Raw genomic sequence first — 16572 nt, forward strand, 5'->3', positions numbered from 1 at the left:
GGAGAGACACAGGCATTAAAGCTCTTTTTTTTGTTTGTTTGTTTGTTTTGAGGGATCTTAACCTTTAAAGCAAAATTGAAAGTTCTTAAGTATGCTGACGTATGCATGGTATATAAGTGTTTAGTATTTGTGGCAATATTTCTATAAACATTTAGGGTCTCCTTAAGTATAAAACCATCCATTTTTAGAGAAATATTGAAATGTTATGGGTTTTGTTTTGTTTTAAAGATTTTATTTATTTATTTGATAGATCACAAGTAGGCAGAGAGGCAGGCAGAGGGGGATGGGATGGGACGGAGGCTTCCCGCTGAGCAGAGAGCCTGATGCTGGGCTCGATCCCAGAACCCTGAGATCATGACCTGAGCTGAAGGCAGAGGCTTAACCACACACTGAGCCACCCAGGCGTCCCATTGCTGTGGGTTTTAATCAGTTGTGATACCACTTTTCTTTCCCTTATGAGGTAACCCGTGAAGTTGTTCTGAAATTACATAATGATCATGGTTGCATAAATTTGTGTACACATTCAAAGGGTTTATTGTATGGTATGTGAATCATATGTCAGTTTAAATTAAAAAAAAAGAGTGCTCAGCTATGGACAGGCAAGTAATTCTCAGTCATTCTTCTATTGAGAACTTGGGAGCACAGGAAACAATGTGTCTAGTTACTAGATTTGACAGTAGGCAATAGTATGAAAGCTGAGACACGATAAACACCTGATAAACAGATGATGGTTCAAAAAGATCCTGATTTTGGGATGACTGGGTGGCTCAGTCGATTAAGTGGATGCCTTCGGCTCCGGTCATGATCCCAGCTTCCTGGGGTTGAGTCCCACATCGGGCTCCTTGCTCGGCCGGGAACCCGCTTCTCCCTCTGCCTGCCACTCTGCCTGCCTGTGCGCGCTCTCTCTCTCTCTGACAAATAAATTAAAAATCTCTTTTTTTAAAGATTTTATTTATTTATTTGTCAGAGATCACAAGTAGGCAGAGAGGGAGGCAGAGAGAGAGAGAGGAGGAAGCAGGCTCCCCGCTGAGCAAGAGAGCCCAATGTGGGGCTCAATCCCAGGACCCTGGGATCATGACCTGAGCCAAAGGCAGAGGCTTTAACCCACTGAGCCACCCAGGCGCCCCAAATATATAAAAAAAAAATCTTTAAAAAAAAAAAAAAGATCCTGATTTAGTTGAGGTCTTTGAGGACTATAATAAATATCACGCATTGCGTATGGTACATGAATAATAATGTAAACCGTGTAAGTGACTGGACTGTAAAAATTCTTCCTTTAGAGCTTTTTCAGAGTGCTGTTAACTATTCCATATCTAAGTAAATATGCCAGCACACCATGAATATAAAGAATGGAATACATCAACTCACATAACCAAATATAGTATGTGTATGACAAGCTGTATGTTATCTAATGAAGAAACTGTTGTATCAAGCACTATATGATAACAGTGAAGAACTTGATGTGGAATTAATATCCTATCGGCTGTTATGTTCCCTTTATTGTACAGGATTGTGTCTTAGGAGAGTGAGTCATGTTTTCTTTTGTGGAGCTCTTGTAAGATTTAAAGAGCCCCTAGGTAGTTTCACAAAGTGCTATATTTCAACTTGCTTTTGATACTAAGGAGGAGGTTTTGCCACAGATAGGTTAGAGGTACAGAATTGTTAATATATCTGGTTGTATTTGGGGAAGCATCCAGCTGTAATTGGGAAGAGTGTTGGTTGGGTACCTGGGTGGCTCAGTTGGTTAAGCATCTGCCTTCAGCTCAGGTTGTGATCCTAGGGTCCCCGGATCAAGCCCCATATCAGAATCCCTACTCAGTGGGGAGCCTGCTTCTCCCTCTCCCTCTCCCTCTGCCCCTCCCCCTGCTTGGCGTGCTCTCTCTCTGTCAAATGAATAAATAAAATTTTTTAAAAAGAGGAAAGAAAGATTGTTGGTTGTAGAGGGCTTTGTGTATGGCATGTTAAGCATATGCCCCATAGGCAGATATAACTTAGAAACCGCTTCATGGCTAGAAAAGAGAAATTGGAGGGGAAAAAGATGTATTAAGTAGTTAACATTGTAAATGTTGGAATGGAGAGTAGGTACAGGAATTTCTGAAGTAGACTGGTCTTGGTGTAAATTACTGAGTTATTAGGAGAGTAAGTGTTTTGTAGGGAGAAAATTACGTGGTATAACTTAGATTTTTTTTTTTTAATCTTTCATGACTAAGATCATACTAGTAAAGGTTACATGAAAGGGAGGTTTTAGAGGGTTTGAGTTGTTGGAAGTTTGGGGAAAATGTTGATGCTTCTCTTATATCTCTTTTCTAGGAAGGTATCCTGGTAGACAGTGGAGAAAAGTAGTTGAGTACAGTGGTGGAGAGCTAGATCTCCATTGAAATGCAAGACAAGTGAAAGAGGCTAGCCATTGTACTAAACTAATATTTAAGCACTTATTTTGTTCTAGGCACACAAAGTTTTAGGTTTTGGATTAATTACATAAACAGTGAGTATAGATGGAAGCTCTTCCCCCCCCCTTCATGTTACTGGACTTAGTGGGCCTATCCTCTTGTCCTCCTCCTCTTTGCATTTTTCTGATACTCCTGAGTAGCAGTGGACCTGAAGGAAAAACACTGGAACTATTTAGGTTTTGAAGAATTGGGTGAGACCCATCTGCTTGGAAAGGCATGTGATTCAGATCTGCAGGGTTCTTCGCTACTTGCCTAGGTGTCATTTTAAGCATAAGGTGAAATTTTGCATTTGCTCTGAGCCCCTCTTTATTTTTTGCTTTGAAATCTGATCATTGCTAGGAGGATTTAATTGAGGGCATGGTTTAGTACAAATATACTTTCAATATAAACCTGGTTATTATGGACTTAAAATTTTGACACCACATTCTTTATTTCACTTAATATTCATTTTGGGGTGTTTAGTGTGTGTGTGTCCGTGTCCCTGTACTCTTCTTAAGGAGGTAGGAGATATTTCTTTCCTGGGGAAGCATTTGACCCTCAGTTATTCACAGCCAAGTAATAATCATTCTTCTGTCAAGGACTTGGGAATGCAAGAGACATTAAGAGTCTAATTACTAGGTTTGACAGTAGGCTATAGTATGAAAGCTGAGACAGGATAAACACCTGATAAGCAAATGATGATCTAAAAAGACTCTTGAGAATCTGCTGTATGATTCTGAATTAAATGCTGTTCTGGTTATAACCTAATGCAAAGATAGCTTCTGCTTTTTTAAATCCTACTTCAGGATACTCTTAATTCAAATAAATTTTGTCATTCCCTTGACATTAATGTGTCTTCGTGTGTTTTGTTTGTTTTTTTAAGATTTTACTTAATTATTTGTCAGAGAGAGACTGGCAGACAGAGGCAGAGGGAGAAGCAGGCTGCCGAGCAAGGAGCCCAATGTGGGACTTGATCCCAGGACGCTGGGATCATGACCTGAGCCAAAGGCAGCTGCTTAACCAACTAAGCCACCCAGGCGTCCCTTTTTTTTTTTTTTTTAAAATATTAATTAACTTTATTGGGGGCACCTGGGCGGCTCAGTTGGTTGGGCCACTGCCTTTGGCTCAAGTTGTGATCCTGGAGTCCTAGGATTGAGTCCCACATCAGGCTCCCAGCTCCCCAGGGAGTCTGCTTCTCCCCTCTAAGTTTCCCTTTCATGCTCTTTCTCACTCTCTTTCTCAAGTAAATTTTAAAAAATTAATTTCATTGAGAGAGATCTGTATTATATATATGTGTTTTTAAAAGATTTTAAGAGAGCATGGCATGGGGAGAGGAAGAGGGAGAAGCAGACTCCCTGCTGAGTATGGAGCTGTATGTGGGGTTGAGCCAAAGATGTTTAAATGACTGAGGCAGCCAGGCACCCCTGTAAAATTCTGTGTGTGTGTGTGTGTGTGTGTGTGTGTATGTGTGTGTGTGTGTTTAAGGATTTTATTTATTAGAGTGCACAAGCCAGTGGTGGGTGAGGAGGGGAGAGGGAAGCAGACTCCCCACTGAGTGGGGATCCTGACCCAGGCTTGATCCCAGAACCCTGAGATCACAACTCAAGCAGAAAGCAGACACCTAACCAACTGGGCCACCCAGGTGCCCCTAAAATTCATTTAAAAGTATACAGTTCAATTAGTACATTTAGAGTTGTGTGGTCATGACCACCGTGTTCTAATTTTAGAACATTCCCCCCAAATAAACACTTTACTTGTTAACAATCATTTTCTACTCTATTATCTCCAGACCTAGCAACTACTAACCACATTCTGTTTATAGTTTTGCCTATTTTGGACATTTCATATCAGTGGATTCACACAGTATTTGTCTTTTATGACTGATTTCTTCCACTTAATACTTCTTAAAAATTCTTTTGGTTTTTATTTATTCATAAGAGACACAGGGAGAAGCAGGCAGAGCAGGGAGCCCGATAATGGGACTCAAGCCAGATGCTTAACTGACTGAGCCATTCAGGCGCCCTTTCATTTAATACTTAATGGTTCATCCATGTTGTACCATTTGTTTATACTTCATTTCCTCCCCCCCCTTTTTAAAAAAGATTTTATTTGAGAAAGCGCATGAGCAGGGAGAGGGCAGGGAGTCCAGTGCAGATCCCAGGAATGCAGGATCATGACCTCAGCTGGAGGCAGAGGCTTAACTGACTGAACCATCCAGCAGTATAATTGCTGGATTATATTCCATTGTATGGATGATACCATGGATAAATTTGGTTTATCCATTCATCAGTTGGTGGACATCGGAGGTTTTTTCACATTTTGAATGATGTTACTATATAGACATTTGTATACACATTTTTGCATAGACATGTTTTCATTCCTCTTGCGTATACTAATATGAGTGGAATTGTTGGGCCTTAATGGTATTTCCATGTTTAACCTGAGGTACTGCCATACTTTCAGAGCAGTTGTACTATTTTATATTCCCATCAGCCATGTCTGAGGATTCTACTTCTCCACATCTTTGCCAACATTTGTTGTGTTACTATTTGTTCTTATTATTTAACTTGAGAGTGAACAGTGTTAATTGAGAGTGAACAGTGTTAATTAACCTTGTGGTTTTGATTGGCATTTTCTTAAAAAGTAGTGATTTTGAGCAACACCTGGCTAACTCAGTCGAAAAAACATGAAAGTCTTGATCTCAGTTGTGAGTTCAAGCTCTGCATTGGATGTAGAGATTACTAAAAAATTTTTAAAAATCACTTTGTGTATTTGTGTGTTTATTAGATACTTGTTTATTTTTGGAGAAATGTATTCAGATCCTTTGCTCATTTTTGTATTGGGCTTTCTTGTTGAATGTAAGTCTTTGTATGTTATAAATACAAGTCTTTGGATATAATATCTGATACTGACATTTTTGAGGTTTATTACTGTTTTCAATGTCTTACAGTTCTGCCTTGTCATGGGAGATAATGTTAACTGCCGCTTTATACTAAGGACCATTTACTAGTTCATAAAGATTATGGTTTTATTATAGATTGAAGAATTACAGAATTCTAAATTGTTTTTGGAAATTACATATAGGCAGTAGGTATCTGTGGAAATAACAAAATAGAACATTTGTCCAGTAGAACTTTCTGTGGTGATAGAAATATTCTGTATTTACGTGGTTAATGTATGGGAGACATTAGTCACATATGGCTGTTCTGATTAAAATGTGGCTAACGTGGGCGCCTGGGTGGCTCAGTGGGCTAAGCCTCTGCCTTTGGCTCAGGTCACCATCTCAGGGTCCTCTAACAGGCCAGCTTCATCCTGCTCTCTGCTCAGCAGGGAGCACACACACACACAAACTCACTCTCTCTCTCTCTCTCTCTCTCTCTGTCAAATAAATAAATAAAATCTTTATTTTAAAAATGTGGCTAATGTGAGTGAGGAACTGAGATTTTATTTATTTTTTTTTTTAAAGATTTTATTTGTCAGAGAAATAGAGTACAGGCAGGCAGAAGGAGAAGCAGGCTCCCTGTGGAGCAAGGAGCCAGATGTGGGACTGGATCTCAGGACGCTGTGATCATGACCTGAGCCTAAGGCAGCCACTTAACCACTGAGCCACCAGGCATCCCAGGAACTGAGATTTTAATTTGAATAGCCACATGTGGCTAATGATTACTCAGTTTGACACTGCAGATCTAGAAATTGGCAAAGTTAAGCCTGGGTCACGTGAATTTTTAGTAGTGTTTAGTATGAGAATTGAAGTGACTGGAGACTTCTCTTCAGTCAGGAAGTTGGAGAACTCAGCCTGCAGTTTCAGAACAAAGTTGATAAGGAATATTGATGGGTTATCCAAGATTTAGAAATGTATTACGGGCAGGGGCGGGGGTGTCGCCTGGGTGGCTCGGATGGTTAAGCGTCTGCCTTCAGCTCCAGGTCCTGGGATTGAGCCCCATGTCCTGCTCCCCTGCTTGTGCTCTCTGTCCGTCCCTCTCTCAAATGAATAAATCTTTCTTTTAAAAGTATTTTATTTATTTATTTGTCAGAGATCACAAGCAGGCGGAGAGGCAGGCGGGGGTAGGGGAAGCAGGCTCTTCGCTGAGCAGAGAGCCCCATGCGGGGCTCAATCCCAGGACCCTGGGATCTTGACCTGAGACTAAGGCAGAGGCTTTAACTCACTGAGCCACACAGGCACCCCTAAATAAAATCTTTTTTAAGAAAATGTATGGGGTTCATTGGTGACTTTGACAGGGCTAGGTTTTGATGATGCTGGTTGGGACAGAAACACTATAAGATTATTTCAAGAACGGAAAGATAAAAAAAAATAAGATACCTTTTTACATAACAGCAGAATTTACTCTCTACAGTTTTAACATAGTATAAACAAGGTGTACAGTATCAACAGTGTAATCAAGGTAGAGAACCTTCCATACTCCCAAAAATTTACCTTGAAGCACTTTTCTATCAACTTGCTGTAGCCCCTGGCAACCACAAATCTGTGTTCTCAAACAACTACTTAAAAGAAATTTCTTTGGCAGCTAAAGAAGTGTACTCTTCTGGCCTGGGATGGGCTTACATGTTCTTAACATGTGGTCCATAAACAATATTCTCAATAAATACTCTTTTAATGTTGGCTTTATAAAAAAAATTGCACCACACTGACAGTTTTTAAGACACTACCTTTGGAAAAGACCCTAAGTGACATTTGGGGAGTATATATGTTAATATTATAACAAATGAATAAGGTTATAATTCTTTGGAAATTGTGTCTGTTAAAAAGATTGTCACCTTAATATAAGGTTTGATAAAAGCAGAAGCAAAGATTATTATTTTTTTTGTACATAGTCTTGAATCTAGTACTGTTCCCGAATGGATTGATCGAAGCATTCCCCCATCTTACTGCTCCGATTATTTTTGTTTAGAAAATTTTCAGGTGAATTTTCAAGTTGTCTTTCCTGGAAACACCTGATTTTGTATTAACATAGCTTGCCAGATGAGTCTGTCAAGACAAATTAGTGTATTTTCTTATGATTCTTGGACTCTTGTTAAATTGTAGCTTTTATTTTTTTGAATACATATAATTGGGTGCATCTTAAAATGAGTGGGTGTGGTTTATTTTTCCCCGCCTCTCAGAGTTGCAAATAAGTCAGTGAGGCAATTTTCATTTGTACATATTGAATTACAGATGTTACTGAGTTTTCAAAAATACCCCTAAATACTAAACCCATGATTCTTTATTAAAGATTGTAGAACCATTTATTCAAATTGTTTTTTCTTTAAAATTTAATAGCTTCAGTGCCACTATACATTGAATGATCTTTTGCAGCATACTGACTTGTCCTTTTGCCCCTTTATCATTAAGGTGAGCAGGGCTTGCTGTTTTTCAGTCATACATAGATCATTTATATTCTTTCTTTCTGTCTGTCTGTCTTTCTTTCTTTCTGCCTGTCACAGAGAGAGATTTCAAGTAGGCGGAGAGGCAGGCATGGGCCGGGGGCGGGTGGGGGAGCAGGCTCTCCGCTGATCAGAGAGCCCGATGTGGGACTTGATCCCAGGACGCTGATATCATGACCTGAGCTGAAGGCAGACACTCAACAACTGAGCCACCCAGGCGCCCAGATCATTTTTTTTTTTTAATTTTTTTTATTTTTTCAGCATAACAGTATTCATTATTTTTGCACCACACCCAGTGCTCCATGCAATCTGTGCCCTCCACAATACCCACCACCTGGTGCCCCCAACCTCCCACCCCCCACCCCTTCAAAATTCCCAGATCGTTTTTCAGAGTCCATAGTCTCTCATGGTTCACCTCCCCCTTCCAATTTCCCTCAACTCCCCTCTCCATCTGCGCCCAGATCATTTATATTCTTAATGGACCATTGGATATAGGCAATGCAAAGAAAGTTAAGGAACATGAAGTACAACTATGCAAATTTATATTGGTAATTGGCACTCTCTCCATATATTGCATTGACAAAGCAATTCTAAGTTCACATTTCTGTTCAGTTCGGCTTCTACCAAGAAGACTCACCAAGGCAGCCTTTTGCTTGTGGAAAAATACCTGCAAATAAGGTTTAATTGTCTCTTACTTTAGAAATAAAACACAAATCATAAAAACTTAGCTAGTTGATTATTTTGAAGCACAACAGGTATTTTGGCAATGTGAAAACAGGTTTTTTGGGCATCCGTTTTTTACATGACAGTTTCATTTTTACCTTTTTTTTTTTTTAAGATTTTATTTATTTATTTGACAGACAGAGATCACAAGTAGGCAGAGAGAGAGAGGAAGGGAAGCAGGCTCCCTGCCGAGCAGAGAGCCTGATGAGGGGCTCGATCCCAGGACCCTGAGACCATGACCTGAGCCAAAGGCAGAGGCTTAACCCACTGAGCCACCCAGTCGCCCCCATATTTACATTTTTTAAAAAAAGATTTTATTTATTTATTTGACAGATCACAAGTAGGCGGAGAGCCGTTTGCAGGGCTCCATCCCAGGACCCTGAGATCACCTGAGCCAAAGCAGAGCCTTAACCCACTGAGCCACCCAGGCGCCCCTCATATTTATTTACATTTTGATGCAAACCTGAATCAAACATTACACATTTAAAACCCCCCCTTTATTATATAAATAAAGAAATAGAGACTTAAATCATTAGGATGAACTTTAAAATTCTATAACTTTTTAGTTAAGTATTTGCATGTTAAAATGAACTTTATACCATAATCTTTAATCATGCATTTAAGGTAATTTCATTGTGTTATTTAACATTAAAAAGCAAATGACATGGCGCACCTGGGTGGCTCAGTGGGTTAAAAACAAATGACATGATTTTAAAAGTCTGAGGGGTTGTACTATGTATAGTCTAGTGAAAAAGGTTCTGGTAGTTTTACAAGATAATGGAAAATAGTTACCTAATCATTCAAATATGGTTTCATAAAAGCTTTTATAAAGAATGGGAAAGAACTATCCAGAAACAATATTTTTTAATGTTCAAAGACCGGTTACTAAAGGCCTTGATTATTGAATAGTTCTCTAAGGAGTGTTCTGAATTACCCTCGATGGTATGGTGGGATACCTGTAGTTGAAGTTGTAGATTGTCACAGAGTGAGCACACTGTCAAGAACCAAACTTAAAACAGTTGTAGTAGCAGAAGAGCTTCCTTCACTCAGGGCTTTAGTTCCAACTCTTTAAATGAATTGTTAGTGCACTGGTGGCTTGAGTTTGAGGTGAGTATCTCATCAACTAGGAGTTTATTTAACTAGTAATTATTGGAACTAGGATGCTGTTCATTGGCTCTTAAACTCTGTATGTAATTTTTGTTACTGTATCACATGGTTTTCTCTAGATGTATCCCACAGAATACACTCTATGGATAGATTCTGTTAATCTCACTTTCCTAAAATCATTCTTTTTGAATCTCATGGATTTGTACATATTTTTCTCTGTACTTTAAATGAAAGCACATTTTAGGATGCCTGGCTGGTTCAGTCAGTAGAGTATGTGACTCTTAGGGTGGTGAATTCGAGCCTCATGTGTGGCTTAGAATGTACTTAAAATCAATTGTGGGTTTTTTGTGTTTTTGTTTTAATCTCGTTTCTGAGAAATGACTCAGATTGGTCTTTTTTCTTGCATCAGTGATTTTTAACTTGATAGTGAATAGATAAATTCATGTAATTTTAGCAGTTTCAGAGATCTTCACACATTCTAAAGCCAGACAACGCGGTGGTAGCCTGTAAAATCAGTCCTTCTAGGAAAATCAATCTTAAGCAGGGAGAAACATCATCTTGAAATTTCATTGTAGATTAAAAAAAAACGAAGCAGAAGAAAATACTTTCTGACACTTGAATGAAGTTATAATGGGATTGCATATTTAAACTGAATTTGATAAATCCGTATTATACAGAGAGGAAGGAGTATTCTTATTAGATTGCTCTTCCCTATAAATTATATCACGTTGTAGCTTTTATTCTTTTATGATTTTATTTAAGAGTACACAAGTGTGGGGGGAGGAGCAGAGGGAGAGAAAAGCAGACTCCCTGCTGAGCCTAGAGGGTGTCATGACCCTGAGATGGAGTTCTGTGCTGAAAGTCAGATGTTTAACTTAGCCATTTTTTTCTTTTTTAAGATTTTCATGGGCCTAGAATATCTGACAGTTGGTTTCCAGAACTACTGTTTGCTATTTGATAATTAATATACCTAAAATTATTTTTAATCCTTCTAAAAAATTTTTTTAAAGATTTTATTTATTTATTTGGCAGAGATCACAAGTAGACAGAGAGGCAGGCAGAGAGAGAGAGGAGGAAGCAGGCTCCCTGCTAAGCAGAGAGCCTGATGGGGGCTCGATCCCAGGACCCTGAGATCATGACTTGAGCCAAAGGCAGAGGCTTAACCCACTGAGCCACCCAGGCGCCCCTAATCCTTCTAAATTTTTAAGACAGGAAGTAGGTATGGTATAGTAAATATATTCAGGAGAATACAGATTTTCACTATACATTCTAGTTGTTTCGACTTTGGTAGGATGAAGTCTAAGTTTGAATCAGGGTTTTTGAGACCCAAAGGTCGCTGTTCTGTCTAATCATCTAAGAAACTTGCCTTTGTAAACTTTGATTTTATTTTTAAGTAACTTCTACACCCAACATAGGGCTCGAACTTAACAACCTCAAGATCAAGAGTTGTGTTCTCTGCTGACTGCCAGCCAGGCATCTGTGTAAACTTGTTTTTAGTAACTTGCAGTGCTTAAGTTTTTGCTTCGAGATTAAGACAGTTTCTTTGTCTTAACCTGTTCAGATAATTAGCTAGCTAACGTGCCTCCACAGTTTTAAAATTTCTTCAAAATGGTATTTTAATGACTTTTTAAATTCAGGCTAGATTTTATACCAACACTTAATGTCCAGATTTCTCATTTAGAGTGCAGTCATAATTCTCGGGATTTAGTGTTTGTTCCTTTGTTAACAATGAAACTTCCATGAAGACTTTTTCAATTAGCAATAATCGCGCCTCGGATAAACCTCATTGGCTACGATACTGCCACTGCGCAAAGCTGCCATGAAGACTTTTTAATGACTTGAGCTTTATCACTAGGGAGTCAGCACATGCTACTTCCCTTGATAAGCAAGTAGCTAATTCTTGAAGCTGTAGTATTTCCTATCCCTTTGACCTTGAGTGTTGTCATAGTAGGCATGGTTTTCATGTTTTCCCAATCATGCACTTTGACATTTTACAAGGAAGGTTTACTTAAACTTCATTAGAGGAATCTTTGTGAGTTTTTCAAGAGCCCGTTTTTGCTTGAGCAGCAGCTAAGTTCCTGGCACTGAATGCCCTTTAGCAGTACCACTTGGTCCTCCGAAAAATTTGTTTTTCTTCTGAAAACTAGAGCATTTGACTTCCATTTATATTCATGGAGCCATTACATAGATTCAAAACAAACTGCATTTCTTTCTTTTTTTTTTTTCCCCAAAGATTTTATTTATTCACTTGATAGAGATCACAAGGAGGCAGAGAGAGAGAGGAAAGAAAGCAGGCTCCCTGCGAAGCAGAGAGCCTGACGTGGGTCTTGATCCCAAGACCTTGGGATCATGACCTGAGCCAAAAGCAGAGGCTTTAACCCACTGAGCCACCCAGGTGCCCCACAAACTCCATCTCTTGCCTCGTTTTCATTGTGCCAGTTTAGCTGCATCAGATGAAATTGTATGGTTCAAAAGGAAGTTCCAGTGCCCACAAGTACATTGTGGGCAGGCAGGATCATTAGTTTAGAGACTGGGGCCAGTGCCAGTGTCAGTGAATGGATTGGTTGGGAAGGGGTAGTTTGTATCTTTTGAATCCAACGGGATTAGGTCATGAGATGTTTCATGCCCACGTTTGGATAACTCACCTTCATTTACCTCCAGAAATTGCTTTTAAATAACATCATCTAGCACAAAGAAGAGTGGTTACTGAATTATTTAATATTTTAAGTTAACAGTTTTTGAATTATTATACTGTGGGAAATTAATGGGCCAAAAGAAGAAAAGCTTTATGTATGGAAAGTAGTGGTGATAATAAAACATTACTCTAAGTATCTTTTTTGTTTGTGTTAATTCCCATAAACCATGCCAAACTGACAAATTAACAACTCACTTAAAATTTGTCTGCTACGGGACACCTGAGTAGCTTAGTTGGTTAATAAGCATCTGCCTTCAGTTCAGATCATTGGGATTGAGTCCCACATCAGTCTCCTTGCTCATCAGGGTTCCTGCTTCTCCCTCTTGGCTGGTGCTCACTCTCTCTCTTTGGCAAATAAAAAAATTTTTTTAATAAGATTTTATTTATTTATTTGACAGAAATCACAGGCAGGCAGAGAGGAAGGGAAGCAGGGTCCCTGTTGAGCGAGAGAACCGGGTGTGGGGCTCAATCCCAGAAAAGAAGTATTGGGAAAAAAGAAGTATAATTTTCACTGCTTAAGTGAAAATTATAAACTAGTACACTCATTTGTTTGGCAGTGTACCACGTGTTCTTTCTTAGTTTAGGAAAATGTTCCCGTCATAGCTACTTCTGGGAAAAAATAAGCTACTGCTATATTAAAGTAGGATGGAAACGTTTTAGATTAAGTTGGGTTGAGAAAGTTAATTATCACAACCTAGAGGATTGGAGACTTAAAAATTCAGAGATTAGTCACTGATGAGATATCTTGGAGACTAGTTATATAGATGAATTACAAATTTTTAAGGCTTTGTAATAATTAATACATCACTTTAGGCAGAGCAGCAGGTTTTAGGTAATTTTTGTAGACTAATACCTTGGAATTAAGGGCCTTGGAATTAAATTAGTTATTAAAAAGGTACAGAACAAAATTGAAGGATTTTTTTTTCCCCAGTGGTAGATCTTACCTTCTTGTGCTGCCAATCTCTTGTAAAAATAATAAAGGAATGTAGAGGTTTTCTAGAACTGTTACCCATGTAAGAAGATTTTTTGTAACACTTTGAATTTTCTCTTTACAAATAAGAAAGTCAATACCAAGCCATCACTTTGAGGTATATCTTTAGCAGTCACTGGGATACTCCTGGACTCCAGAGGAAGCAGCAGTTAAGCAACCAGTGAATGTGAGCTGAATGTGTGCTAGGCAGTGGATTTAGGCATTAGTGAATAGCAAACAAAACAGACAGTATTCCTCATCCTGCTGGAATTGGAACTATGAGTGCATCCTCTGCTTAAATGTTGCTAGAATGGATTATGGCTTTTATACACTACCAACATGTGTGAATGGCTCTTAGTACCAACTATCCGTTCTATATGGTTCAATTCAGTATGACTACTAATAGTAATAATTTATTTCTGTACTCACCATAATTTATTTCTGTATAATAATTTATTTCTATACTCCCCAAATACATACATACTCACTCTGTATACTCTGTACATTATTTATTTATTTCTATACTCATCAAATTTAGCTCACCATAAATAACCACTGTTTGCAGATTCCATTAATTGCAATCCATTTTTCTGAGTACTTTATTTGGAATTGTTTTCTAAGATTTATTTATGATTATTGTAGCGTATATGGAGTAAAATTAAAAAATATACATGTAGTCTATTCATTGTACAAAGTAATACTTACTAATACTGCCAGAGTACAGAGGAACTTTGATGTTCATCCCTTAAGGCCAACCATCATTGGATATGCATGTGTGTATGTAGTATTTTCATGAAGTAGCGGCTGTATTGAAAACAAAAGAAGGAAGGCTTTTACTGGACCTTGGAATAAAATTAGCAAAAAGATACAAATTGGTAGACAACATTAATTTATTATTTTATAAGGTCACTGATGGAGCTTGCTGACTTAATTTTAGTTGTGAAGGACGTCTGTTTTCCTTTTATCCAATAGGATGTATAGTTACCCAGCACGTGTTCCTCCTCCTCCTCCTATTGCTCGGGCTGTAGTTCCTTCAAAACGCCAGCGTGTATCAGGAAACACCTCACGAAGAGGCAAAAGTGGCTTCAATTCTAAGAGTGGACAGCGAGGATCTTCTTCCAAGTCTGGAAAGTGTATGTATTATTGCAGTTTTGTGATTCTGCTACTTGTGTGTTGTTGAAATAGGGAAATTAATGCAGTTAGTAATGTTCAGGTTTTATACTAATGGCTTTGTGTAATCAAAATAATGGAAGAGAAGATAGTGATTAAGGGGCCAGTTAAAGTATTCAACTTTAGGGAGCTAGTAAGCGCTTAAAAATTTACGAAGTCTGTAAGTCAAGTCAAACAGTACAAAAAGTGCTTTCAAATATAATTGAGATCTTCAGTAGGCCTACAGAAGTAAGAATACTGTTGCTAAGGGAGTAGGCACATTAGATTTAGTTTTTAGCTACCAACTAAGTGATCCCCATGACCCGGACAGTATGATCCTGGCTCCATTTCTCCCCTAGGATCCCCTCTGGCTATTGCCTTGTGGTTTAGTTGGAAATGTGTTCGGCATCTGTTAACTTCTGGTAGAGTTGATCCTAATACAGAGTTCTGTTTGTATTAAAGTGAAAGGTGATGACCTTCAGACCATTAAGAAGGAGTTGACCCAGATAAAACAAAAAGTGGATTCTCTACTGGAAAGCCTGGAAAAAATTGAGAAAGAACAGAGCAAACAAGGAGGTAAATGGCCTTGCAGCTTGTTGGGTGTAAACTTGGGTTAGTTACTGAAGATAGTTGAAGGTACATGTTGGAATAGTGGGGTATAAAGCAATTGAATATGAAACTTGGGGAATTTGAATTGGGAAGGTATTTGTGTGGGAGGATTTAGATTTGTGCTGCAGTTCTGTGATCATTAATGGGGATTGTCTACATCCTGTGGACATTACTTGCCCCTAGACAGACTTGTCCTTCTCATCCCCAGTAGAGATGAAGAATGATAAGTCAGAAGAGGAGCAGAGCAGCAGCTCCCTGAAGAAAGATGAGACTAATGTGAAGATGGAGTCTGAGGGGGGTGCAGATGACTCTGCTGAGGAGGGGGACCTACTGGATGATGATGATAATGAAGATCGGGGGGATGACCAGGTGAAAACCACGGGAAAGGAAAGAAAGAGGTGGTGGAGGGGGGAGCAGGGACACATGGAGTGCCTCTAACTCCATCCTATTTGTGTCTGTTTCTCACAGCTGGAGTTGATCAAGGATGATGAAAAAGAGGCTGAGGAAGGAGAGGATGACAGAGACAGCGCCAATGGCGAGGATGACTCTTAAGCACATAGTGGGGTTTAGAAATCTTGTCCCATTATTTCTTTACCTAGGCGCTTGTCTAAGATCAAAATTTTCACCAGATCCTCTCCCCTAGTATCTTCAGCACATGCTCACTGTTCTCCCCATCCTTGTCCTTCCCATGTTCATTAATTCATATTGCCCTGCGCCTAGTCCCATTTTCACTTCCTTTGATGCTCCTAGTAGTTATGTTAAGTCTTACCCTGTAATTTTTGCTTTTAATTTTGATACCTCTTTATGACTTAACAATAAAAAGGACGTGTGGTTTTTATCAACTGTCTCCAAAATAATCTCTTGGTATGCAGGGAGTACAGTTCTTTCCATTCAGTAGTTGCTTCCCTAACTGCAAAGGCAATCGCATTAGTTGAGTAGCATCTGAGAGCAGCTTTGAGTTAGAGGTATGTGTGTTATACCCCACATAAGAGTGCTTTGTGGGGCTGTTCAACACAAATGTAACAATGTATTTTTGTGAATGAGAGTTGGCATGTCAAATGCATCCTCTAGAAAAATAATTAGTGTAATAGTCTTAAGATTTGTTTTCTAAAGTTGATACTGTGGGTTATTTTTGTGAACAGCCTGATGTTTGGGACCCTTTTTTCTCAAAATAAACAAGTCCTTATTAAACCAGGAGTTTGGAGAAAAAAAAAACCTGGTTTTTTATTTTTGTATTTTATAATTGTTTACTTCAAATTCTTTGTTTCACAGCGGCCTCCACAAAAACGCTAGAGTGTACTAAATATATTTTTCTTTGAGTCATAGTCTTCACTCATACGAACATACACTACTCAAATGATGTGTCATTGGGGTGGGTATTGCTTTGATGTGGAGTGGAGATTCTTGTGCAGAATGGCTTTTCGATCCTAATGAAAAGGTTTGGGAACAATATTAAGATATTTCATTAATGTTTTGTGGTCCATTTGGCACCCTTTTTGCGATTTTTA

The 16572-nt window shown here is 38.8% G+C and overlaps 1 protein-coding gene and 1 pseudogene across 10 annotated transcripts in view; one reads left to right on the forward strand and one right to left on the reverse strand.

The window, feature by feature from the left end:
- The window catches only part of HNRNPC (heterogeneous nuclear ribonucleoprotein C), a 60129-nt gene extending 44227 nt beyond the window's left edge, over positions 1–15902 (forward strand). For 8 of the 10 annotated variants that reach the window (XM_047735348.1, XM_047735346.1, XM_047735350.1 and 5 more), the window contains 4 exons: positions 14279–14439; positions 14918–15031; positions 15273–15433; positions 15533–15902. In XM_047735348.1, coding sequence (XP_047591304.1) covers positions 14279–14439; positions 14918–15031; positions 15273–15433; positions 15533–15616 — 520 coding nt within the window. In that variant the 3' untranslated portion in view covers positions 15617–15902. The remainder of the gene's footprint in view (positions 1–14278; positions 14440–14917; positions 15032–15272; positions 15434–15532) is intronic. The other 2 variants (XM_047735353.1, XM_047735356.1) reach the window with 1 other exon arrangement.
- On the reverse strand, positions 11331–11457 carry LOC125105713 (uncharacterized; annotated as a pseudogene).
- Positions 15903–16572: the final 670 nt, after the last annotated feature.

The sequence above is a fragment of the Lutra lutra genome, chromosome 7 (genome assembly GCF_902655055.1).
Source record: "Lutra lutra chromosome 7, mLutLut1.2, whole genome shotgun sequence".
Lineage (NCBI taxonomy): Eukaryota > Metazoa > Chordata > Mammalia > Carnivora > Mustelidae > Lutra > Lutra lutra.